The 26,929-nt window shown below is 30.5% G+C and overlaps 2 protein-coding genes across 3 annotated transcripts in view; one reads left to right on the top strand and one right to left on the bottom strand.

Annotated features, from left to right (window-relative positions):
* Window positions 1–23,331, top strand: part of LOC132951666 (WD repeat, SAM and U-box domain-containing protein 1-like) — a 41,388-nt gene extending 18,057 nt beyond the window's left edge. The window contains exons 3-19 of one of the 2 annotated variants that reach the window (XM_061023494.1): window positions 1,823–1,995; window positions 3,596–3,767; window positions 5,610–5,755; window positions 7,705–7,919; window positions 12,688–12,911; window positions 14,630–14,732; window positions 14,992–15,071; window positions 15,177–15,319; window positions 15,920–16,091; window positions 17,005–17,147; window positions 17,725–17,924; window positions 18,905–19,113; window positions 20,046–20,136; window positions 20,657–20,730; window positions 21,181–21,223; window positions 22,094–22,216; window positions 22,533–23,331. In XM_061023494.1, coding sequence (XP_060879477.1) covers window positions 1,823–1,995; window positions 3,596–3,767; window positions 5,610–5,755; window positions 7,705–7,919; window positions 12,688–12,911; window positions 14,630–14,732; window positions 14,992–15,071; window positions 15,177–15,319; window positions 15,920–16,091; window positions 17,005–17,147; window positions 17,725–17,924; window positions 18,905–19,113; window positions 20,046–20,136; window positions 20,657–20,730; window positions 21,181–21,223; window positions 22,094–22,216; window positions 22,533–22,687 — 2,466 coding nt within the window. In that variant the 3' untranslated portion in view covers window positions 22,688–23,331. The remainder of the gene's footprint in view (window positions 1–1,822; window positions 1,996–3,595; window positions 3,768–5,609; window positions 5,756–7,704; window positions 7,920–12,687; window positions 12,912–14,629; window positions 14,733–14,991; window positions 15,072–15,176; window positions 15,320–15,919; window positions 16,092–17,004; window positions 17,148–17,724; window positions 17,925–18,904; window positions 19,114–20,045; window positions 20,137–20,656; window positions 20,731–21,180; window positions 21,224–22,093; window positions 22,217–22,532) is intronic. The other variant, XM_061023495.1, reaches the window with a different exon arrangement.
* A 133-nt stretch (window positions 23,332–23,464) lies between these two features.
* Window positions 23,465–26,751, bottom strand: LOC132951667 (ankyrin repeat and MYND domain-containing protein 2). Its single transcript, XM_061023496.1, has 6 exons — window positions 26,305–26,751; window positions 26,080–26,245; window positions 25,878–26,017; window positions 25,020–25,213; window positions 24,812–24,950; window positions 23,465–24,202 (listed from the first exon to the last, which is right to left on the bottom strand). The coding sequence occupies exons 1-6, from the start codon at window positions 26,500–26,502 to the stop codon at window positions 23,885–23,887; spliced, it is 1,155 nt and encodes a 384-aa protein (XP_060879479.1). The 5' UTR covers window positions 26,503–26,751; the 3' UTR covers window positions 23,465–23,884.
* Between the last annotated feature and the right edge of the window lie 178 nt (window positions 26,752–26,929).

Here is a 26,929-nt window from a genome sequence, read left to right as displayed (position 1 = left end):
AACAAACATCATGTAAGTACGTTATACATTTATAATATACAAATATTATACCTCCACAGAGCACCTTTAAGTAAGTATATTTAAAAATTCAAAAAATCAAATATTAACTGCATTATTGAAGTAAAAGGGAGGTGAGAATGATTGGTGAATCATCCTGTATATTTTACATAATAGTATATTTCACGTCACTATAAAAGTAAAAAAACTTTTTTAAATATATGAAAACTAATGGTATCTTACTCTCTTTTCAGTGGTAGAAAAAATATATTATAATATAATGTTTACCTTGACTATACCGTTTTTGTAGAAAACAAACTATATCGCACATAATATTATACAGGTACTATGTTCGTCTGGTTCGACAAGGCGACGAGAGGTAGACAAAATGTGTAGTGAAATATAATGTGTCAACAGTTGAAATGTCATAATAATTTAACCAATTGAAAAATACGGTTATAATAGTTTAGTGGCGTGCTGAACAATTTTTAAACTTGAGGCAAGACAAACAATTAAGGACCCACCTACCCAAAATATGGATCTTTATGTCTTATATTTAATATTTTTAGAGAAAAAAATAACATTGTTATCTATATATATAATCGAACGTGTCCTATAAGTGACTGATCAATGTGGTGCATAAAATGGCTAGAGACCAGTCAGAGATATGACGTTTTGACAGTACCTTCGAACCACCACGTACTAAGACAGGATTTTTCAAAATTCTAATTTTATTGGTTACCTACAGATTATAATAATAATATGTAGTAGAAATTAGTTATTCTTAATTGTTATACATAAATGTATGCTATCGGTTATACTCTGGCAGATGAGGTAAAAGTATGTATAAAATCGTCTCGTTTATGGCCTTGAATGAAGAAATTACGTCTTAAAACAAATAGGTACTAGTCTATTTTAAGAATGAGGTGGTATTTTTTACGGGTACCAAAGTGCAAACTTACTACATCATACATTTTTGTATTTTTAACAGTTATCACACATCCACCCACTTTAGACTTGATAGGCAATTGGATCAAAAAACCCTTCTTCGGCACTTCACTGCAATAGTACAATATGTTACGTGTTACATTCATACTTGTTAAATATTTAAATACTTTTAGATATACATATTTCAAATACTTATTATTATATTTTGTATTTAAAATATTAAATAGGTAAGTACAACATTTTTTTAAACAAAATTTTTGACTTTTTTTCCCAGAAATTGCTTATTTAATATTTTCGACGAGACCACGACGTACAGTAGTTTTGTTATTGACGGTATTTTTAAAAATTAGTATGCGTATATTACACGTGTTATATAGCAGAGTGTTGAGTGTACCTCGAGAATTTGACAGTTTTACATTGAAATAATTACCTACGTGCCTTTTTACGTTTAAATAATATGTCACGATATTATCATCCTGTTACACCCCAAACCCTATATATACCGTCGAATTTCGATATTAATTATTTATGTCTTCTTGTAAGTTATACATCACCCGAGGCGGTGTAGTTGTGTGACATCGCTATTATAATATTACATATTGATATTATATAGCACACCACGCGGTATAAATAAGCCACCACCAAGTCGGAATTAATAATAAATGTGTGCAGGTATTGTCGGTCGTATAATAATTTTACACGATATTCAGTAGCAGGTAGTTGCGTGATGTCGTCGTACAAGCCTATAATAATAATATAATGCCTAGCGACGATACGCCGCCGTTGACCTGCAGCAGGCACTCCATACTGACATATATATAATAATTATTATTATTAATATAATATACCACACGCGTCATACGTGCGCTCTGTATAGCATTTGTTCGTGCAGTCACGGCCTTTGCGCCAAGCCGTCATGTCCTCGGCCGCCACCACCTGCGCCGCGAACGTCCCCGTCGCCGCCAAACGTATCCAGACCATTCGCAGGCACGCCAGTGACGTGACCAAATGTTGTTTTTCAAAAAGATATCATCTGGCCGTCGGGTCTAGGTAAGGCCATTTTTGTTGTATTAGGTGCTCAAGTCCGTATATATAATAATATATGTATTGTAACATAGTATATAATATATATTAAAAACGAGGCCGGACTCAAGCGCTGGGCTGCGCGAGGGTCGAAGCTCCCCCGTGTATACTTTTTTGAACGGTGCATACTAATTTAGTCCCCGTACTTGGACGGGAAAATACACTAATTGAGTTCCGCGCAGGTATAAATAAAATATATACTATTTGAGTCATAGGGTTACATAATTTGAGTAAAATATATAATCAACCGTACAATATTTTTTTATAAAGTTTGACGGGACTCAGTATTTAAATATGACGTACTCAATTAGTCTTATACTTTAAGTTTCAACATTAGTGGGCCGGTACTTTAAAACTACCCGGAACTCAATGCGTGCTAAAAGATTTTAAGGCTACCGAGTCTGTACGTAGTCTTTTTGAAAGTACCTTTTTTCGTTTACTATAGTAAATTTAGCTAATAATAGACATGATGTAATACCTACTTTAGGCTCTTACAATATAATATAGTATATAGGTATATAATATATTAATATTTCATAATATTTATACTTCATTGATGATGAGTACTTAATTAAAAAAATATTTTACTCTAATTTTTCGGTCCATAAAGATTTTGATGTATTGAACGCAGAGTAGAATAAAAATAATTCAAATAAAAGTTTTATAAAAAATGTTGGAGACATAAATCATTGTATTTTATGATAACAAATGTTTTAGTTTACAATAATATAAAGTGGAATAGAGTAATAGACAAATTATTTCTTAGAATAATCAGCTGGACACTTGATTTTATTATTTACCCCCACGTGTCTATGAATAATAGCAAATTATACTGTGCTCAACATCAAACAAGAAGTATACTTACATAAAATATAACGACGCGTGAAAAACGGTTTTTATTTTAGCAAAAACCAACTATTAACCACTATAAATCACGAATCCGTTTATTGGTTAAAAATGGTAAATTAAAATTTTTTTTTTGAATTTACTGATCAGTTTTCTAAATTATAATAAATAAATAAATAAATAAATAAATAAATACAAATACAAATATAAATATATTATATATACCTTGCCATGAATCGTGTGTAAACGTTTCATTATTAGTTCGTGATGTCATTATAGAGCGCTTCGATGATTTTTATATTGATATAGTTATCTGTTTTCATTTAGAAAAGATCTTTGTTATGACGTGTATTACATTGGTTGTAATGAACCGACGACCCGTTCACACATAATAATATTATATTAATATATTTTACATCGCGTTTAGACATTTTATAAATAAATAAAACAAAGCGCGTTCTCTGAAACGTGATCAGCGCTGTTTAAGTTAGATCGTCATACTATGCAGCTGACCTGTGATTATTTAGATTACAGACAATACGATATCTATATGACTATATATACAAACACCAAGAGTTATCAAACTTGTATTTAAACCATATTATTAAATAGTAGGTAATATAATAATTATTAGGTAATATAATATTGTCCATTTTTTGTTCAATAAATGTCACGAACAATAATGATTGACAATTATTGCCATATATTACTATTGTCGCAGTGACCGGACGGTGAGCGTGTGGGAATGGCGATCCGGAGACGGTTTCGAGGAAAAATCTTATTCGCCACTTACACACCATAAGTACATGGTGACTGGTGTACATTTTAACGGAGATGCGACCATATTGGCCACGTCATCCTTAGATGGTAGCACTACGCTGTGCGATGTCGAGGTAAGCGTTCATAACCATTTTATTTCTACAGCTGGAGAAGCTCGTGCAGGAAACTTGAAACAAAGTTCTGATGCTGCGAGGACTTCCTAAATGGCTAAACAGTAATAAGAATATGACGTGTATATGCGTATCATTTCCAAAATAATGAGAAAAATAAAATAGAAAATATGTTTTCTAGTATAACCCCTGCTTGTCCGATTATTTTGTAAGTCGTATCGATATCGGTTTTTATCAGAATTAAATAATACTTCTAGTCTTACTGTATCAGTGTGTTCTACTGTTCTGTATATGATGGCTTATAAATATTATATAACATTTTGTGATACCTTATGTTTTCTATATCATCGTCATCGTTACACGTGAATATTTTAAAAATCGAGTTTTGACTTGAATTTAAAATTCAGACCGACATAGCGTGTTATATTGTCACAAATATTATATTATATTTCTTCACAATTTATCGGTTCGATAAAGCCTATAGTTATAAGACATTTTTATCACGTTTACGAAAATGTATCCTTATCGCACAACATCCAATTTGCTGCCAATATTTGAACGCATAGAATTATTAGAATTGGCTTTCTCCTTACAGTCTACAGAGTTGTTCTTTTATTTAGTTCCGATAATGATTATTGTCACAGGCACACGTACTCTATACCTACTAATAAACGTATATAGATTGTTATAAAACAACGAAACTATCTATTACAATTAGTATTATATCCTGTGCATACAATTATTTTAATCCCAAGAATATGAATATTATTGTATATTTTATATGATATGCAGGAGCAGGTACTTACATACAAATAATAATCTTTGATGTTTTTTAATTAAATTCATATTATATGACGTGATGTCATTATGTCTATATCAAATACATTTATTATAACTTATACATGTTTTCATTGATTGGTTGTATAATATGTGCATTCAATTTTAAGTGTATAATGAATATTATCGTACGATCATATTTTTAGATCGTTATTTATTATTAGTTATTATTATATCTAGTAAATACTATATAAATACTATATAATATATATAATATTATATGTCATTAAAGCCATAACATATTATGTGCAATGTGGTTTTCTGTGGTAGTACAGATGGTATTTAATAAATCATTACACAAAATGTAATTCTTTTTATGATACACAAGCAGTGTATGGTATACTTAATTTAAAACTAATTATTATTAAGTTCCATTAACGGCCGTGATATTTATGACGTATTTGTATGCTATTTATCTTTTAAATGGACAAAGTCAACAACTGCTTTAAATATTTGTATTTAATTCAAATTTTTAACTTTAATATTTTTGAAATTTTAGTTATTTTTATTTATCAATGTACTAGGGATCTTCGTCTTCCTAATGGCTGTTTGGACAATCTGCTACTTATTTGCTGATTTTATTTAAAAATAATTATTATTTTAGTAGGTATACCTAACTTAACTTTAAATAAATAGTTAAAATAAACTCTAAAGATTGGCTATTATTTATATTAATAAATTATTTATCAATTACCGAATGTATAAAATCGCACATATGCACTCATTATGTGTATTTGTATGTATAGTATATTTATTTAAGACATACATATAATGGAAATTCTAATGTGGATTGTACGGGTATACCATTTATCACTTATACGTCATATGCTTAAAGAAATATTTGAGTTTCGGCTTTCGAGTTATGTAATATTTTGTTCAAAGAGTAGGTACTATGGTAGATAGTTCATTAGTCTGTTATTTAACTTATTGATGGGTAAATATTACATAATATACCTACAATGTAAATTAATACAAACTAAAAATAATAACACAAAGTATAATTTTTAGACCGGACGAGTTGTGCACACTTTTGTTCAAAATAGTTGTGGTGGTATAAGATCGTCGTGCTTCATGGGAAATCATAAATATTTTGTGTCTGCTGGCGACGATGGGACCATGTGCGTGTGGGACATGTTCAGACGAGTGCTGATTAGGTAAGAGTCATACAGTGAAACTTCCGTAATATAATGAACTTCCATTCAACAACATTTTCTGTTAAACAAAATATTTGTGAGTACTAAACCAAATTAGAACCGCATTTATTTAATTTTTTTAACAAATTTTTCTATATAATACAAAAATTCATTCCCCCCCCCCCCCCCCCCATGAGACTTCGTAATAATATGGAAGTTTTACTGTATTGTAATTTTTATTTAGGAATATAATTCAATACATAACCATATACAACTATCTACTATAGTAATTGTAGTGATCGTATATTATATAATTAATATAGTTGATTATTTAATTTTAACGATGTTTTGACTTTTTGATACGTGTCCCGAAAATATCAACACCAAAGTTAAAGTTTCAATTGCGTAATATTCTTATACGCATCGCTAGAGGTTAATCTTCTAATAAATTAGCAATTGACCAATTTAATATTTTTAAGATACAGATTGTATATTTTATTAGTTTGATAATTATTATATTTAGGTATCTATATTATTATATAGTACCTAGTGCCTACTCGTTTTCGTAAATTTGTTTAGAAAATAATCTGTACATATTGTAAAAAGTTTAAGTTTTTTTTAAGAACAATACAATAGGTAATTGTTCTAAATTATTGATTTCTGGTTAATTACAATCCAGTAGAGCTGGTCAATGTAAAGTATTACATAGAATTTCATTTTCTCACTTAAATTTTGAATGATTATAACAAGAGTGGTCAGCTATAAGATAGTCGCAAGCCGCACAGTATATTGAGAAATATGTAAGAGCCAAGAGCAGAACAAAAAGATGTATTCAATAATTGTAAATAAGATAAGAATAGATATAAAATGTAATAAAATGTGTAGAATTCAACCTAACAATATAATAACGAACAATAAAGTCATATTAAATTTTGTCTTCATAAAATACTTATTATGTTTTGCGTCTTACAATAAGACGCGAGTCGTGGTTTGGCCACCCTTGTATTACCTATAATATTTATTTCGTATAAATGAACCGACAAAGATTAAATTAAATGTCATAAATATAACAAACAAATTAAATTAAGAATGAAGCCTATTATACTATGAACTAACCTCAGTTTTATAATCATTGAAAGGCGTGTTGTATAGGCAATTTAGGTACATAGCTGTTAATATTAATTTTAAAGTTATTATTGTAAAAACACTTTGAACCAAAATTTAATTAACTGACTGGATATGAATAGTTTCTAATTTATACTTTAATTTTTAAAATATTTTGTCAAGAGCTGAGCTAATTTATGTTTAAAAATCCATAACTTTGGTATGATACGAATATAATTTGTAGTAGGTAAGCAAGTAAACTAATTGGTCATTTTTAATTTATGTGAATCGAGTTAAGTGGTACAACTGTATTATAATTTATCTATCTATTATACCGCAAGTTATAATTAAATAAAAAAAAATAAAAAAATCAATAATAAGGCGTATTAGAACAAAAAAGAACCCTGTTGTTCGAAAAATGTCTTATACCGGGTAATTTATTTAACACGCGACGAAATACATGCTAATATTATATTAATTTTACTATTATTTTTTTTATTTATCGTCACTTCCGCATATTTATAATATGATAGATTTTAACCCAGTTCAAAATACCAATGCAATATAGCCTTGTCAGATTCATTAATATTAAATCATAATATTTAAAAATTTTAAACTGCTAAGTATTATATTATAAATTATTATATATATTATTTAGGTTTGTTCGTGGCGTCCATTGTAAATAGATATCATTACTATCGTATTACGATTAAACACAAAATAATAAATTTGATATAATATTATGTTAACACTTTTCATTTCAAAAATCAATTATATTTTTTTTCATACAATGTTAATAAGTCTTTGTAAAAACATAATTGTTTGTCTGTGCATAACATTATAATGAGCTGTCGTATTGTTTACAGGACGATAACTGCGCACGAGGAGGCTATCTCTATGATATGTTGTTCTACAGACTCAAGAATAATGTTGACAGGTGATACAACAGGTGTGGCCAAAGTGTGGCCAGTCGCTGAGCTGACCGATACTTACGGAAAAACTACGCCTCTGTATGTGTTGTTCGACTGTCATGATATGGGCGTGAATTCCGCCGACATATCAACTATCACCACAATAACAAGTGAGTGACGTGTCGTTATTATAAGTTATATATATTATGTGAAGTTGAAAAAAATATGAACATTGAAATGGTTTGATTTTTTGAATATAAGATTTAGCTTATTTTTCACTATATCCTATATGTGGGACGTAGCACATTTTATTATTTTAATATACCTTGTTTCCACGAAAATGGGTACACTCTATAACTCGGGAAGAATACGATTCCGCACGTTTTTTTTTTTTTTGAACACGATTCCGCACACTTAATTGTTCATAGGAATACAATAGGAATTGGGTGCAACGTTGTCAAATGTATTACAAACGGTTTATTATATATATTTATTATATAAATATTATGATGTAAAAAATATATAATAAAAATAGTTGTCCCTAGTAATTAGATATACCTAGTGAGCCGTCATTACAATTTAATAAAAAAATAGTTATCTCATATACCTATAGTGAGCCGTCATTACAAAACAAAAATATGATGTAAAATAATTTAATATAATTTTTTCCCTTGATACATAAAGCCAATAGATGTTAAATATTTTATAATATTTTTATGCGTTTTATAATTATTAAAATGTCCTATAACGTTACATATACGTTTTAAATCGGATGATCCCATTTTACTGTGCACGTTTCTAGCAATATTGAATTGATTTTTGTCATAGTTTCGGCTTGTATTTCCATTAGTACAGATATTACTACATGCGTTGGTGGGTGAGCACTGTGAAATTGTCCGTTGTACATTTTATGAAAACTTTCTGCTCCGTTTGTGGTTCTAACAATACAATTTTTTTCAGTATCCCTAAATAAAATGTATTATAAAAAATAAAATGTAAGTTACCTTGGACTAATTGAAGGTTCACTTGCCCATAATTCAGGGGGGAATAGACAACCAGATTCTATGTACGACTTAAGTATGTAATCAGAAAATATATAGCCATTTTCATTTGGACACGTACTCATGAGTTCTAAAAAGCCTTCTTCAACATTTTTCCACTGGGAGAAACGGTAATCCAAAAAATGATTTTAACCAAATGCCTAATTCATCTCCATCTATCAAATATGAAGTTCTTAAAATATTGTGTTCTTGTATCTAAATATAAAATATAAAATTTTAAAATATAAAATATAAATATAAAAATTAAGTAACAATATTATTTAATTACCTTACGCCACCATGCCTGACCTAAATGGAATCTACATCCAATGATAGATATTCCAGGAAACATAGTTTTTGCGGCTTCATGTGCGGCTTTTTCAAAATCCACATGTAATTTGTGGATACATAGTCTGGTGGATAAATATTCAAAACATATGTTTTTTAAAAATGTCCACATTTGAATGTAAGTTTCTTCACATTTATCGGGTAAAAACTAAAAAGAAGTATACAAGTGGTATACAAAAACCATTTTTAAATCCATGGATTGTATAAAGTTGTAAAAAATACTTAGGAGCGTATTCAAATGTGCCATCTATAAATATATCATCACACTGTGTGAGTAAATTAATATTTGTTCTCGTCGTAATATAAATGAAGTTTTGATTTTCAGAAACATGAATAAACTTTTCGTTTTTAAATCTAAAGCGATCTTCGTTTTGCATTTCTATAAGTTGTGTGATAACATTATTTAATGACTGTGGAAATGTTGGGTAATCTTTTCGACGTAAATCATACATACTTTTTCGAACTGATTTAATATAATTATGAGGTACTTCATAATCCGATTTTAAAAGCTCAGTTCTTATAATTTTTGAAGGTCTTACTGAAATCGTGTCATTAGCTTTTCTTTTACAATTTTCTCGCAAAATTTGACGCTGGACTTTTTCTACAGTATCTAATGTATGCTTGTGTTCTCCCAGTATTTCCAATAGAATTGTATGTTTTGAGTCAGTTAAAATACTTGCAGTACATGTTTTATGTACGCACCTCCATTTCACTTTTCCGTCATTTCGTTGACGAATATGTCGATATTTACATGTATTTACCAACGCTAAATCGTTGCCCTTTTCAGATTTTATTATCTCCAATTGATTCTCCATGCCTATCAATATAAATTTTAACACTGTAAAAAATTCGTACACACGCGCTGCGTTTTAACTAGACAGTTCTGACTAGACTAGTATACTTTACCATCGCCATACTGACAACACCAACCAACAACTATACTATGGGTAATTTATCAAAATAATCTCGTCATTACGAGATTATCGTTATAATGTTAGAGGTCGCATAACAAATATTAATCAAATCACATAGACTCGGATGCTCGGTAAATTATAATGGTTGACATATAGAACACATGTAATTTAATGTATATTGTTATCTTTATCGACTTAATCAAAAGACCCGACCTATCTTATTTTCAATTAGTTTGAACTTGAAATGCCGTGGTAAATATGGAAAAGTTCAGGTCCCTAAATAATATGCACTAATTGTATCAATCTCATGTTACAAGAATAAACGTGCGGAATCGCATTCGTTACATGGCAACGTCGCATTCAAATACAATACGGAGTTGGGTAGAAAAAAAAAGGTAATATAGAACAATGAACGTGTGGAATCGTGTTCTACCCCTATAACTCAGTTGCCTACATTGCTCACCCTATACATGTTTTAGAATTCTGTCGGCGGGAGATTGATGATCCTGCAATAGTTTAGTTAACTACATTCCCCGTTCTTGTGGACACATGGTATACGTTTATTTAATGCTCATTACACTGTAGTATGTTAGTACTTATAGTATGCACCTATTTGAAATCGAAATACGCTAAACTTAACATAATATTTATATTATAAAATATAGGTATTTGTTAATAATATGGCCTAGATGTTTATTTTTGCAGTATTCGAATGTGTTATTAAAAAGTTTTACTGTCCTAAAAGGTAAAATGACAGACAAAAAAAAATATAATAAAAAAATTTAAAAAATTTAAAAAAAAAACACACATCATTGTAAAATCAATACATTCATCGCTTCGCTCAGAATCTAAAATCACAATAAACTATCTGGAAATAAATTAAATTTAGCTGTAAAACGAGTAAGTAATTTAAAATTGGCGTACTCTGGATAAGTAATTTTTCAATTAAATCCTGTATAGTAATTCATAATTTTAGATTCTGAGCGAAGCGATGAATATATTGATTTTACAATGATGTGTGTTTTTTTTTTATTTTTATTTTTTATTTTTGTGTCTATTATCACCTTTTAGGACAGTAAAAGTGCTTGGATTTTCTTCAACAGTAACTTTTCTGATAGGAAAGTGAATCTAGTTGGTACTTTGGGGAGTCAAAAAATTTCCCAGTAGTTTTCAAAAGCGACGTGAAAAACAAAAGAAAAATTAAGGAAGAAAGGGAATTTTTACGCAAAATCTGGTTTTCGAGAAAATCGATTTTGGTTTTTGGTGTAACTCTAAAACAAATGACCGTAGGGACATGAAATTTTGACTGAATGTTTATAATTGCATTTCCTATACACCATAACATTTTCTAAATATTTTGACTTATTTTTTTTCTATAAATATCAATAAAATTTTATCTGTTGAGTAAAAAAGCTTGAAAATTTAATAGAAGGCTCCTAGGTTATTGTTTCAAAGGCAGATGAAAAAAATTAAAAATCCTTAGTCACAGTTTTTTATTTATAAGCATTTAAAGTTCAAATTTTGACAAAATACGGAAAAATCACGAAAATTAGCAAATTATTTTGAGTTGAGAATTCATAAAAATTTTTCTTTTTAAATCTAAGATTTTAAAATTTAATATAAGATTACTTATAAGTTTTTCTACCTTTACCAAAAAAAAAATGTCTACAAGAAACTTAAATTAAATTTTTATGAGCGTCTGAAATTTATATTTTTACAACGTTCACTCGTATATTCACTCGATATCTCATGTAACGATTTTCTTATTTTGTTGTAATTAAAAAACGAATGACTGTAGATACTTGAAAATTTCACTGAATGTTTATATTAGCATTTTCCATACACCATAAAATTTTGAAAATAATTTGACTCTTTTTGAACTGTTTACGGACATAGTCAGTTTTCAATTTTTTTAGTTTTTTTTCTATAAATATTAACAAAATTTTATTTGTTGTGTAAAAAAGCGTGAAAATTTAATGCAAGGCTCCTGATATAATGTTACAATCACAGTTGAAAAATATTAAAAATACATAGGCACAATTTTTTTTTATAAGCATTTAAAGTTCAAATTTTGACAACATTTATCAAATTTATAATTTATTAATTATTTTATAGTTAAAAATGTATAAAATGTTTAATTTTTATGGCTAAGGATTGAAAATTTAAAACAAGGCTCCACGTAAATAGGTTATATATAAATTACTTTATTCACAATAATATCATCAAATATACTTGGTAATATCACTACTGACTGACCGTTTTCGCTCAGAATTGTTTTTCTTATACAATGATATTATATCATTGAATTCAAATTTAACACCATCCATTACAGTGACCCACTTGTAACCTACTGTACAGCAGAGCGACATCCACTTACCCACCTTTTTTATATTGTCAACTTTAAATTAAAAATAAGCGTAAGTATAGGGAAAAACTAATACCTATATTAACTATTCTATATATTTTCTAGAGAAAGACTAAATATTTTTGTTTGATATTTTAACTCTAATAATAATATAGTCACAGTAATACTAATATTGTAATAAATAGGCAACTAAAAACCTTGTGCCTATGCGTCATATTTTAAGCATTTTAAATAAAATCAGTTCACGCATATATCCCTCTGGCCGTTGCAGATAAGGGTAAGGTGTACAGTGCGCTGACGTGCGGTAACGACCACCTGGTGAAAATCTGGCAACTGACTCTGTGGAAGAAAAACGCAGGTTCTCATCAGTGTGCCGTCGAAATGGTGCAGTCACTGAAAGGTCACTCCTCAACGGTGACCAGCGTGTGTTTTGGCGGAGCTGATGGTAAGGTGTTTGCGTCCACGTCGATGGACAAGACCACGAGGATTTGGCAGGTAACGATTCTTAACATTGTATTAGATATGCTGCGTCATGTACCTTGAAGTTTTTTTTTTGGGAGGGGAGGCGCAAAGTATAAAAAATATATTTTTAACGTTTTATGTTTTGAAATATAGTGGAGGGAGGAAGTTGCACCCCTTCTACTCCTCAATTAATTTACGGTAAATTATCCATAGAAAATAATAAATCGATATAAGTACATATAAATTATAATATTTTGTACCAAATTGGCTATTATATATAATATGCAGCCTTTGAAATTTTGTAAAATATTATAAAATAAGTAAAAATAAATCAAGTTAGTTGTTAATACTATCCGGTGGTATCCAGTACTAGTGAATACAACTTGTAGTGTTTCTTTTCCTATTAAAATTTAAATATTTTAATGACAAATTAGTAATTACATAAGACATACACAAACAAATAATACTCAAGCTCATATTGTTATACTGCTGCAGCTTAAAAAAAAGTATTGTAAATTAATGAATTATAAATTAAAATAATATCTTTGCTCCCCCTAAAATTGTGACTATGATTAGATGACGCTAGCAAATAGAAGGCCTTTAGTATTATTATTATACCACAATGATCGTTACGACCAGTGGTGACAAAACAATTGTATTTATTCCTACCTGCGGTCATTATTTTAAAATTATCGTTATGAATCTTTGCGTCGTAGTTTGATTCAGAATTAAATCCGGATATGAGAGCCTAGATGAGTGTTTTTGAAATGACGCAGTAATAAACATGTTAAACAGTATAAATTAGTCGATTTTTGCTTATGATAACTATACCAGTCGATGTAAGTACAATAAAAATACTTTTTTAATGTTATTTTTGCTCGCGTTGAGGACGCCACACCCGCATGTTCTCTTTCTGTCATGTAATCGTATACAGAGAAAATGTACGTTAAACAGAACCAACTTCGTGTTACAGTGAATATTGACCTTTTATCAAACTTCAAGGTAAAAACATTTTCTGTTTGTTTAACAAAATGTTAATTTTTTATTGGGTAACATTGAAATATAAATACGCTCACAACCAACAAAAAAATAGGTATTGGTTTGTTATATATCCCCCCCGGGTGTGTGAAAACTTTATAGATTTATTATACCTACCAACATTCATAATAATAAATATATCGCGTGAATAATTTATGATATGACTATTCTCGAAAAAAAATATACCATTACTATAGATACCTATTTATCACAAAATGTGGGTACTGGGTTATTTAAAAACCAATATACAAACCGATATAACATCAAATGGTTTAATAATAACCATACTGTGGGTCTTGACTCTTAGTGCCGTTTTGTCCATTGTTATTTGATTTACAGATTTTTTAGTCATTTAGTTTATACTCATTAGGTATTTAATTATATCATAATATTAAAATGAATATAAAATATTTGTGAAAACTTGCCAATTTGTTCTAAGTTCTTACCTTTAAGTCTTATAATAGGTACATTCACTCTTATATTTATAACAATAACACAAAATTGGTTCTGTGGATTCAACATATTATTTTGCTATTTTGCTACGTTTTACCATTATTGTAAAACGGAGTAACAGCGCTGGTCATGTGGGTGTGACGTCCTCATAAGTGGCAAACAGTGTCTGCCAGAACGAATCGGATAATTTCATGTACGGAAATTATTGAATCACATAATACCTTTTATAATATCGTTGAACGTGTTATTATTGTTTTAAGATGGTCGAGTCAAACAATGCGGTTTGCTTACAAGTGTTGGAAGGACACACCCGTTACGTTAACACTTGTGGATTCTCTCAAGACGGTTTACTGTTTGTGACTGGTAAATTGCCAACGGTTCTACGATTCGTTGTATAACGTCCGCGCTACACGGGCGCACATAATTTGAGCGATTTTTCGTGTCCACACATGCTCAGCATAATATTGTAATTTGTGCTCGTATCGTATGTACAATATATGTATTATATATTTATACCAAAATAACGTCATGTACATATTTATAGCGATAAATCAAATAGTAATGCGTACACAATATTTCGTTTTATTTTTTCACGTGTTTGTACGTAAAATTTTTTTTTTAGGGTCCAACGACAAGTCTGTTATTGTCTGGGACGTGAAAGGTGATTTAGATTTAAACGCCAAATTACATGACTCGTCGGAGGTGAGTACTGTTATGACGGTATACCTACCTGTTGTGTTGTGTGTGTAGAATTCATAACGATGATAATATTATTAACTATACAATAATATGTAATATCGTTTTCAGGACTTTAAGTCCGCAGTAAACATAGTCAAGGGTGAAAATATTCAGGTAGAGGTGTCCCTGAGGGAAAAATTAAACATGTTTACGAATGCGGTGAATTCGTGTGACTTTAGCAGCGAATGCAAATACCTCGTGGCGGCCGGCGGGTAATATCATATATGCGATATGCCTGCGATTAGATTATTATTACCATAGGTGTGCGTAAAATTATGTATCAGGTGTAGGCGTGTGGCTGTACTATTTTTTTTTAACACACAACCCTTCTAACTGCCTCCATCCAACAACATAAAAAACAAACATGCTAAGAATTTCGTAAAAAAACATACTCAAACAGAAAATTTAAATGTATTTTCAATGTGATAATATTTCCAAGTTCTAGCAGTTAGGCGGAAAAAATGTTAAGGGATAGTCTTTTTGTAGGACGTGTAGCCATCGTCAGTAGCGTATTTAGGAATTTTTCATGGAGGGGGTCCATTTAATTTTCCAAACATACGAAAGTGTGGGATACAGTTACAGACTATATTAGATATTTAGATAAGTACTTATGGGGACAATGGGGGTTCCGGACCCCATAGACCCCCCCCCCCCGGTAAATACGCCACTCGCCAACGTGGGCACGCCTATGACTATTACTGCCTCACCTATGTCAGTTTTTTCGTCAAACGGCAATCACTATTATATTATTTATAATAAATTTCAAAATAATAAATTAACCCATCTTATTGATTTATTTAAACTTTGTTTAGCGACAAAACCGTGAGGATTTGGCATTTCAGTGAAAACGGCCGTACCGAAGAGTGCAAAGGCTCACCGTTGCGTGCTCACCATTACTCGGTACAACAGATGGTCATTTCTCCGTGCTCGTCGTACATGGCCACCTGTTCGTTGGACGGAATGACCGTTATTTGGGAACTAAATGTAACAATTTACAATTGTACCTATACACAGTGATTCACCAACCATGCTCGACCCCCTTTTTTTCTTTAATAATTCGCAGTTATTCGACATTTTTAAAATATATATATTTAATGTCGATATTATTTTCAAATTATTGATATTTTTTGTACCAATTAAAGAAATGTCCAGTGAAGATAGGATACAAACTTTTGTTTTTCAAATGAGAATCCCTCTTCTCTTTCTACTGTAATTTATTTGATAGATAATTTTTCTGAAAATTTTGTCACATCAATATCAAAATTTGAACTAGTAGTTTTTTAGTTATTTATTTATTTTTTTATAACATAAGGATATTAGGTCCATGCTGGTGGGTTTAGAAGATGATGTGGGAGAATATGGTGACTTATGAATTTTAGTACCTAGTTAATATTAATCTATGAAGATTTATATAATTTGTAAGAATAGTCCAAATAGATTACATCTATTTTATATTTTTATTATCTTATTTAACTATTTTTAAGGACTATTACCCTTAATATAAACATTTTAATATAGCTGAGAAATTATTCGTTAGAATAATAATATTAAAATATAAAAAGTTTTCAAAAAATGATCTACTAAATAGTTTACATAGGTAGTAAAAATGTTAGTTTTCATTTGAAAAAATAGAAGGTTATTGTATCACCACAGGACACTCCTTAAGTAGGTAGCACGAAAAATCTCAAGAATTTGAAAACATGGTCTTCAAGTAAGTACCTATATTTAAAAATTCAAAAAATTCAGAATTGTAATAAATTAGTTATTATAAAGGAAATATTATAGGGGTGAAAATGCTTGGCGAATCACCCCGCAGTACATATAGCTGTCAACGTTATCGCAGTGGAAAATTCTGAAATAAGATTTATTGCAAATTTTATTGCAAATCGATTTACAGACTCTAGAACCGAGAGGTTCGTTACACACTGAGTACGGCGGGGCCCGATCCTGTTCGTTTTCTGGAAATTCCGAATTGATCGCGGTCGCTTGCAACAACGAAATCGTATTCGTGTGGAAAGTGGAAACATTACAGCTAGTCGCGTACGTAATACGATCATGCGATGGGTTTCTAATCATTGACAGGGTGATTAACCATCTGCGTTACCCCCGACCCCCTGAACTAATATTATATTATATATTATATAAAATATTGGTCGTCTTGTTTTCCAATTTTTCCGTGTTAGTTTTATCCTAATGTATATTATATTGAGTGAGAATCTACCTAACCCATATAATCTTTCCCAACCAGTAATTAATTATATAGGTAGTTTTAAAAAATTTGATTTTTGTACATAAAAATTCTCTGAAAAATATTCTGCTTCGGAGTATATTATGAAAATTAAAATATGGGCATGTTATCATGTAGGTAATTAAAAACCAATAAACTCAAATAATTATATTGACACAAAATCATTTTTCAATTATAGTTTTGTTGCATAGGTATTAACTTCAAATGATGTAACATATGTAATGACATATTTTAAATGTATACCTACATGGCTACTCAAATTTACTGTCTAGTAATAAAAGTATCACCCTGCAGTATAATAATTGTTTTAACATAATATTATTTCAAACGCTATAGTATACTATTATTATAATATTGAAATGATTTTAGGAAGCTGTGCGGGAATGACGAAGACGTCACTTGTGTTTCGTTCAGTCCGGATTCTCGGTATTTAATGTCCGGTTGTGTGGAAGGGCACTTCCGAATTTGGTCGGTGCATCCGAAAAAGCACATTATATCCGAGACGAGTACAATCGTCCAAGACAAAGCGCACGAAATTGGAATAACAAGCGCCCATTTTGCGTTCAAGAGTAAGTTCTTTTATTAGCATAAATAAATAATAATACTGCAGTATCCACCTATATGTATAATGCATACATAAGCGCAACTAGGGTTGATAATCTGGGGGCGCTACAGCCTAATTAACAAAACTATTAATTTAAAATACCTAACCCATTAGTGGCTATTATTTCTAAATCAATGAGGAAGATTTTTTCTTTTTTTTTGGGGGGGGGGGGGGAGATCATACGGTACTAAGTTTTTTAATACAAGTTTAAATTTAAATATCTTATTAAAATCATAGCATGTTTACTTGATATTTTTCTCATACAAGGAAAATCTATAAATCATAAATATGTGTTTGTCAATAAGCAACCATGACAAGTGACAACGAAAACCTTACGAAAAATCGGTCAGAAACAAAAAACATGTATCCAGCTTAAAAATATATTTATGTTAAATAGAAAAATGTGGCTAAATAATATAATTTTGTTTAAATGCAATTTAATTATTTTTTACAACAATTTTGTTTCAATTCGTATTTTTCACATATCATTTTGCGAATTAACCGCTGAATTCCGGATACTTGAGAGTTTACTGTATTTGTATATAATACCTATATATATTTTTTTGATATTACATTTTTAACAATACTATATGAAATAGTCCGTATAAAGGTCAACGGTTGACTAGGTACATATTTACACTGCACATTTGTGGTTTAATTGTTTTTGATACCAGCTAAATTGCAATGGCACGTATAGGTATAATTATTAATTATTAACAATTGTTTTTTACTTTATCCGTTTAATCATTTATTTAATGGATCTTTTAAAATACATAAATGATATAATATGGCATATCCGAATGTATTATAATATTTTAGTCTTGGAAATTGAAATCGTCACGGTTCAATTTGTTCATAATCATCTACGTCATTTATACATAAGCGGCTATACAATATTATAATATAATTTGTATTGTTATTATTATTAATCGGCCGATGTCGCAGACCCATCCAGAAAACCGCAATCGATGTTGATGTTAACGGGTGGCAGTGATGCCGTGGTAAAAGCCTGGAGGCTACTGGACGACCGAATCGACTTCAAAATGAAGTTTGTCGGCCACGGTAGTGACATCACGTGCGTCAAGTTCCCACGGCACATTACTACGTTCTTGGCGTCTACTTCGCTGGACAAGACAGCTCGGATATGGCAAACAGTAAACGATAAATCATAATGATAGAATGATTAAAATATTACAATAATATACCTATTGCGAAAGATGGTTAAGCAAAAGTGTGTATCGTGTGATTTTTACCAGCAATATAATATAGTAGCCAATAGGTTCGTTCGTCCGGAACACACAAATGAATAAATAATTATAATATTAATCTTCCATCTCCAGCGCATTTTGATTTTAAATAAACTTGAAAACCGTATAATATGTATTATATTATGTAGGTATAAGGTTACAATAGGCAATGTAGGTAGGAGTTGGTTCCGTATTTAGGCAAATTTGGTTTGACGAATTTATGAACAGTTCGGTTTAATAAATAACATTAATTATTCCGGCTATAATTAAAAATTGTTTTATCGATTATTGAATCGAGGACTATTGGTCACGTAGTTCTTATTAATAATTGGCAATCATGAATTCTAAAGCGAAGACAAATTAATTTCTTGAGAATAATATTGTAAAATATGAAGACGCATTCTACCTATATAATATATTATGTAGGTATTCAGTGGTGCAAATTTGGGGCTAGGACCTCTATGAAATCTATCTTTATAGAATTTATTAAATCCGGGGTGTCGCACACGGGCATCATTCCCCCTCCTGTCCTTCTATTTATTTTTTGTTTTCATTTTATCTAATTTGCTTATTAGGGTATATTACTTTAAATGCAGATCGTAATATACCTTCTTTTGTAATAATAAAAAAAAGGTATATTACTTTAAATGCAGATCGTAATATAACCTTCTTTTGTAATAATGAAAAAAAATATTATTAAATTTATAAACATATTGAAAAATACTCTGGGGGCTTGAGTCCTTCCTGAAATGTATTTCTATCTGTGCTGCTATTACATATTATTATAGCTTATTTTTTAACGTGTTTTGTTTTAAATGTTTTTTTTTTTTATTTTATAGAAAACTGGAGATTGTCTGCATGTCATCGATCCCAAAGGTGCCATCCTCACTTGTTGCTCATTTTCGTCAAATAATAAAATACTAGCTACAGGTTATTATAACAATTTCTACCTAATTAGCATTTATTAATATACAGTCTACCATAATTGAGTCTGTATATAGATAATAATATAACAATATACTCTTTTTGTTTTTTTAAAACGAGTTTAAAGTTTGAACTATATTAATTAAATATAATATAGGTTGTTCTTGAAAAAAAATTACAAAAGAAATACAAACACTCAAACACATGGAAGCTATGTAGTGTTCAATGTATATTTATCGTTATAAATTATTGTGTACACGACGATACGGTCAATATCAATATAATATCAAAAAATGAATGGACACAGCTAGCCAAGTTAAATAGAATATAGATCATAATCTATAAACCTTGATAGCTAGCAAGCAATACCCACGTGGGTACATATAGACATATAGAGTATTTAAAAATAATTTTATATTTTTATATTCGTGACAGTGTGACGCTGTATTCGCATGCGAAAGTTAACGAAATGCCTGTACCTACTAATGCCAAGTCAATATTTTAGCATATTGTTCTGTGATTTTAGGGTCGCTGGACAAAGCGCTGTACCTGTGGAATTTACCGTTGGACGACGACGATGCCACGACAATTAGGAAATCGGTAGGTAATCACAGCGCATAATAATTTTCAAAATATTAGGTACAAAACAAAAGTTTTGACCAGCTCAAATGGGTAACTTGAGAAAACAACCGCTCGCAAGCACATATTAATATTATAGTATGTTCCTTTTCCTTCATACAATAATACAACACATACATACATACCAACAGGCATGTCCACACATGCGTTTAAATATAAATATATTCCAACTATTAATATTAGTAATTACCAATTTATGATTGTTACAATAATTTCTTAGTACCTAAACAAGGTATATTGTACATTAATTGTACCTGATGATAAATTATAATATTAAATGTTACCCCTATACCATTTACGAATATAGTTCACGTTAGTTTGACCGCCATGGCATGAATTACCTATTACCATGGTACCTATAGTTATAAGACGATATTATATCTTGTAGTTTATTTTGTTTTTGATTGATAGGCGTCATTTGAAAAACACGGAGGGCGATTGAACGGCATGTCCGGTAAGTGTGTTATAATGTAATAGCTGATCCCTTGCACTTTTTTGCCCGTAAAAAATGGCAACTTTTAAAAAAATATGATTGTTCAACTCCTTTTGGATGTAACTCACCGCAGTACAAGTGCAACTCAGCCACTCGCTCTGGTAGGCAATCCGACTACCTACGGAATTTGATCTCGTACAAAGTGCAACCCATCCACCTCGATTGGCAACGTTCGAAAATTAAATTTGATGCAAGCTTGTACCTGATCTGCCCGATGTCTAACCGATAATAAATAAATACTAATTTCTACTAATTATTTCTCCTATATAACCAATACCTATTATAGGTATACAATTTACACGTAAGATTTTGTTTTTTGCCGATTTTAATCCTCAAAATCAAAATTTTCCGAAATCATTTCTTAGTGCACACGGTTAAATTACAATATTAATCTAGGCCACTCTCGTATATAATATTATACAGCCGTACGATTATCGTACCCATACGGTTCATTGCCCGGTCCTCCACTCGGCTGTGTGATTGATTTTTTTAAAACTAAAGCATACAGGTGCCCGTAGAATTTTTTCTATCAATTATTGGAAGGGGGTGAGGTCATGTTTGTTAATACCTACATAGAGTATAATATTATTTGTTGACTATTGGCTTGAAAGGATTTTTTACAACATGTTTCATATTTTTATATATGAAAGCGTAGTTATTTTTTTTTTTATGTACATAACTTTTTCATACATGAACGCTCATAATACAATAGTAAATTACGCCACTGATAAACACGAATTATACAACTACAGGTACCTATACGTATTTTCCAAACTGCACACGTAGAGGTACTGCGGGACGCAGATAATTAATGGCTATTTGTTTCGTTAGCAGATGACGACAGACGAGATTTGGAAGTAGCACTGTCGAAGCTATCGTCGTCGACTGACACACCCGACGAGTTCATCTGTCCGATAACGCAGCAGATCTTCCGAGATCCCGTGATATGTTCAGGTATACAATCCAACGTTAAATCACAGAATAGATTAAATTGGGGAGTTATTAATACATACCTGTTGTTTCTACTCTCAGTAATGAAAAAGTATAATTTATTACAATGACTGGGAGGGGGCACGGGTCTCTTGTGCCCCCCTTAAATATCTGGGTATGTAGGGTGTGAGAAGATATTTGAAAAACGACCAACCCCGATCGGAGCACGATGAGCGCAATAAGGGATAAAAAAAAAACACATTTTAAAATGGTTTATAACGTCTATAATAATGGGTGGAGCGCAAAAACAAAAAAAATTTTGAAATTTTTTCTTTGATAGACGGACATACTTACGATAGATCGGCCATGGTGTCATGGTTCCGCCGAGGAAAATTCAGTAGCCCGTTGACAAACGAACCGCTATTGTCCAAGTCCATGACGACAAACACCACCATAAAGGAAGCAATCTCAGTGTTTGTCCAACAAAATCAATGAACATGAAGGACCAGACCACAGTACAAATAGTTTTTAAATTCATCAATACCAACTTTGTGTGTTTGAATAATGTCATCATCGTTCATCAGCTATTAAACGTGCACATTTTGGAAATATAATATTTGTCTGATATGAAAATGTTTTTGTAGCAATTTGTAATACCTCATTATTATGACCATGGTTATTTTATGCACTTTTCCTTTTTTTTTTTAACATTTATTAAAATAAAAATATTTGTCATTGCGTTAAAGATAATATTTATAATATGTTATATATTAACTTGTAAGTTGTGGTGTCAAATAATGCTAAACAATATCTTGCATATTATAGATTTTTAATGCGGTATGTATACATCATGAATTAATAGATATAAAATAACTTTTAGTCAATTATACAAATAAATTATTTGAAACAATATAATTTTATTCTTTTTCTAATTTTTTTTTTTTTTTATTGAGTAACCCGCGGCAACATAGGCCATTGGGTGTGGGGGAGGGCACTGTAGGTTTTTAAATTGGGTAGGTTGGTACACGTGTGTGTTGTGTTTTGGCAGAATTTCTAATGGGGCCACTCTGTACCCCTTTATTCTATACTATTTGTCATTGATAGTTTCAATTTTATAAGTTTCACATTTGCATGATAAAACAATACAATATTGCTTATTATAAAATCAATACTAAAGACTAATGATAAATAGATATCATGTCTTAATATTGACAAAAACAAAATAGCAAACAATGTTTTGTTGATTATATTATTCAATATATTTAGACAAAATCATTTTAACAGTTGAAGTGCAGATTTTATTGAATCAAATTAATGACATATTATTCATTAGAAAAAATGGTTCAAAAACAGGTACAGGATTACCTTATTATTAAATTGGAAAAAAATAATGTCAAAATCAAAACACTGTCTAACAAACGTAGCATAAAGGTCTAAAATGTTTTACACATAAACTTCTATTACACTATATGGTTTTTATGACAATATTAAAGGCTTCTAAATTATTTATTTTATACAAATTTTATTATGACACATATTTTCAAATTACTTGATAATAATTCTACATACATGTTAGTCTAAATTTAAAACGTAAAACATATGCTGTCAATCAATCGTTAAATATATTATGCATACATAAATAGTATATAATTTTACACAGCATAATGTTACTTAAGTTGTTTCGGTTGAAATTTAGTTTATCCCTAGTCCAGATAAACTTTCGGCTACATGTGAACTGTCTATAGATGTCTGTAAGGCTCCATTGTTACTGGCCTCTCTGTTACACTCTTTTTTGTGAACAAACCAATGGATGCGTTGACATTCACGGTCGCAATATTGCACAGCTTTGCATTTGGCACATTTTTTGGTAGCATTATTTTCAGCGCATGTACCACATATGCGTTCATCGCCAAACGAATCTACGCCCATACCGCGTCTATTTCCAATCATTACCAGTATAACATTGAGGGCTGTCATGCTATCTTTACCTCGTGTCAGACTTGCAACCATCTAAAAATAAATGGTAATATTTTTATTACATACATTATTGTATACGTTGAATAATATAAATAAAAATAGAAGTTACTAATTCAAGATCAATAAAGTGAGGTATTTACAAATTATAAAAATAATTAATATACCTAATAAATTGCATAGGTACTTATCGAATAATAACATTTATTTTGATTATAAAAATAATTAAATTTTTTTGAGTTGAATCTTATGTGATTTATTTTTAAATATAAATAATTTTTGCTCTAGGAAGTAATTAATAAACTAGTTGCAGAAAATAGGTCATATAGTAAAATAATGTATTCAAGCACAGTTATACTATACAAATGTATATTTAAAATACATAGTTTAAAATAGTTTGTTAATTAGATAAATTAATTTCAAGACATAAGTTCAAAACTCAGTATAAGGAATTTTTTTAGTAAGCTCGCCGTTATAAAATAAGTCACTTGAGATTAAACTATTTTTAATTTTTATCAATATGTATATTTTTTTATTGTTTAATATATTTTAAGTACCAAGGAAGAGCCAATATCATTAGTAGAACATCCATGATATGCTCAATCCAAAATAAATACAAAATACTACAAAGGAGAATAATTTTACCTGTCTGAAAATTGTACAATCTCTAAATGAAAACATTCTAATGCAATCCTTAAGAAACTGTTCTGAATACATTTCACTTTTCAATATTTTCTTAATAAATAATTCCTTTGGATCTGACTGTTTTTCACTTTTCATATCACTGCAAATAGAAAATGAAAAATATTTTGAAATTCATATTATATTGTTAACTATTTCAAACAGAAATTACTTGTATTTGGCAACTTCAATCAGAATGCTAGCTAAGTAATGAAACTTAAAAGCCATTACTTCATTAGTCTCTAGTTGTTTGTTAAATTCACGTTCGCACATCAAATTCAACACTTTGTAAATTTTTGATGAATTATCATCAATCAGGAAAACTGGAGGTATTTCTAGAGCCACTTTCACTGGATGGATGTTGGTCTATAAGATATTACGGTACAATGTTAATTATTAGTTATCACCAGGGTTGGGATTTTATAGCATTTGCATATTTCTTATGAGATGTTTAAAAAATAGCAAAGTAAGCTAAAAATGTGTTTCATGATACAGAGAACTCAAGCTAAAAATTTTATTTTGCGCTTTTGAAACTTTTTTACATTTTTAGATGTTTTTGAATCAAAATCGGTCATATTTTATGAAATTATATTTTAGTAAACATTTTTAGATTTTTGTCAATCAAATTATTATGATAATTTCGTATTAGGTCTTTGGTTCCAATTTTTGTTACCTGCTGATTTTGTTGGGTTTTTTTTTGTCGATTTCTACTGCGATTATTAATCGCCGATTATCAACGAACGAGCGTTGAATGCATTGTATATTCAATTTATTTGGATTCTGATCAGAGTGACTAAATTATTTCAAATCTTAAGTAACTACCTATAACAATTTGTAAGTGATTAATTAATAAATTTTTTTTTTTTGCATATTTTTAGTGCATATCTAGCAATATTTAAGGTAAATATTATAGCGCATATTTATGCAATTTTAAGTGCTATAAAATCCCAACCCTGGTTATCACACTATATGAAATATGGTTGTATGATATTGCCAATATTAATAATAATAATAATAATAATAATAATACCATCATAATAAATTTGTGAACAGATTGGGCTAACTCTGGTGGTAACTTTGGTTCGTTGTCATTCGAGTCAGGTAACGTGTAACAAGTAACTTCTTCTTCTGGTACATAATTGCTGATTACCGCCACACAGTTGTGATTTCCTGTGTGTAAATAATAAATGTGACATGAATACCAGGCAAATAGAGTTGGTGAGTGTACTAACCTACGAAAGCGCCCATTTGTGAAGCTGTACGTCCAACAGTATTGGTCAGTTCACTTTTGGCACCAGCAGCCAACAGCAGGCTGCACACCACGGGGTTGCCGCTGAGGGCAGCAAAATGCAGAGCTGTGTACAGGTACTTATGTTTACCTGAATTAACGTCAGCACCCTGCCATAGATAGAACAATTAATAAAGGAAAAAACAAAAAAAATCTGACAGTCACTTACTCTGTTCAACAGCCAACGGACGATTTGCTCGTTGCCCTTGTATGCTGCGTGTTGGAGCGGCGTCATGCCATGTTCATCCAGTATATCCGTGCTCAGGTCGTGTTTAGCGTAGATCTTTTGGAGGCCATCGAAGTCGTTGACAAATATCGCTTTGAAAACGTCTTGCGTCACCCCGTCGCCATCCTCAGAGTAAATCATTGTCAGAAACAATAACGTGTGACAAATAGCTCACCTAGTCCACTAGCAAAATCTCCAGGTGACGACTTCGGGATTGTGATTTATGTAACGGACGGCAAATGCAGACTACACCCAAGACGTAAATTTAATACATCGACGAGGTATTGCTCGAGGAGTGTCTAGCAGTGCTTTGAGCTTCGTGCGGAAATATTGTAGCCTCTACGATCAAGTATCGAAAATTATGTAAACAAATCATGTGCCGCCGTTTGCTGTGATAAGCGCGCTGTTATCACTTCTAGTCCAACAAGACCATGGTAATATCACAGAATTCTGTGGTAATATTAAAAATCACTAATTTTAAATAACGGCATAAAATATGATAAAATCATAGACATATACACGATTTAAGATATACCTTAAATCGCGGACATATAGAACACCGAACATT

The sequence above is a fragment of the Metopolophium dirhodum genome, chromosome 9 (genome assembly GCF_019925205.1).
Source record: "Metopolophium dirhodum isolate CAU chromosome 9, ASM1992520v1, whole genome shotgun sequence".
Taxonomy (NCBI): domain Eukaryota; kingdom Metazoa; phylum Arthropoda; class Insecta; order Hemiptera; family Aphididae; genus Metopolophium; species Metopolophium dirhodum.
The sequence above is the reverse complement of the archived record's forward strand: the minus strand, read 5'-3'. Positions and strand labels throughout refer to the sequence as shown.

Bases quoted from the DNA above. Each gene is read 5' to 3' on its own strand.
- LOC132951667 (XM_061023496.1), bottom strand. From the start codon at position 26,502: ATGATTTACTCTGAGGATGGCGACGGGGTGACGCAAGACGTTTTCAAA. The intron at 25,214-25,877 runs GTATTATTATTA...AATATCTTATAG, and splicing joins TTCACAAATTTATTATGATG to ACCAACATCCATCCAGTGAA. The intron at 24,203-24,811 runs GTAAAATTATTC...ATTTATTTTTAG, and splicing joins ATTGTACAATTTTCAGACAG to ATGGTTGCAAGTCTGACACG.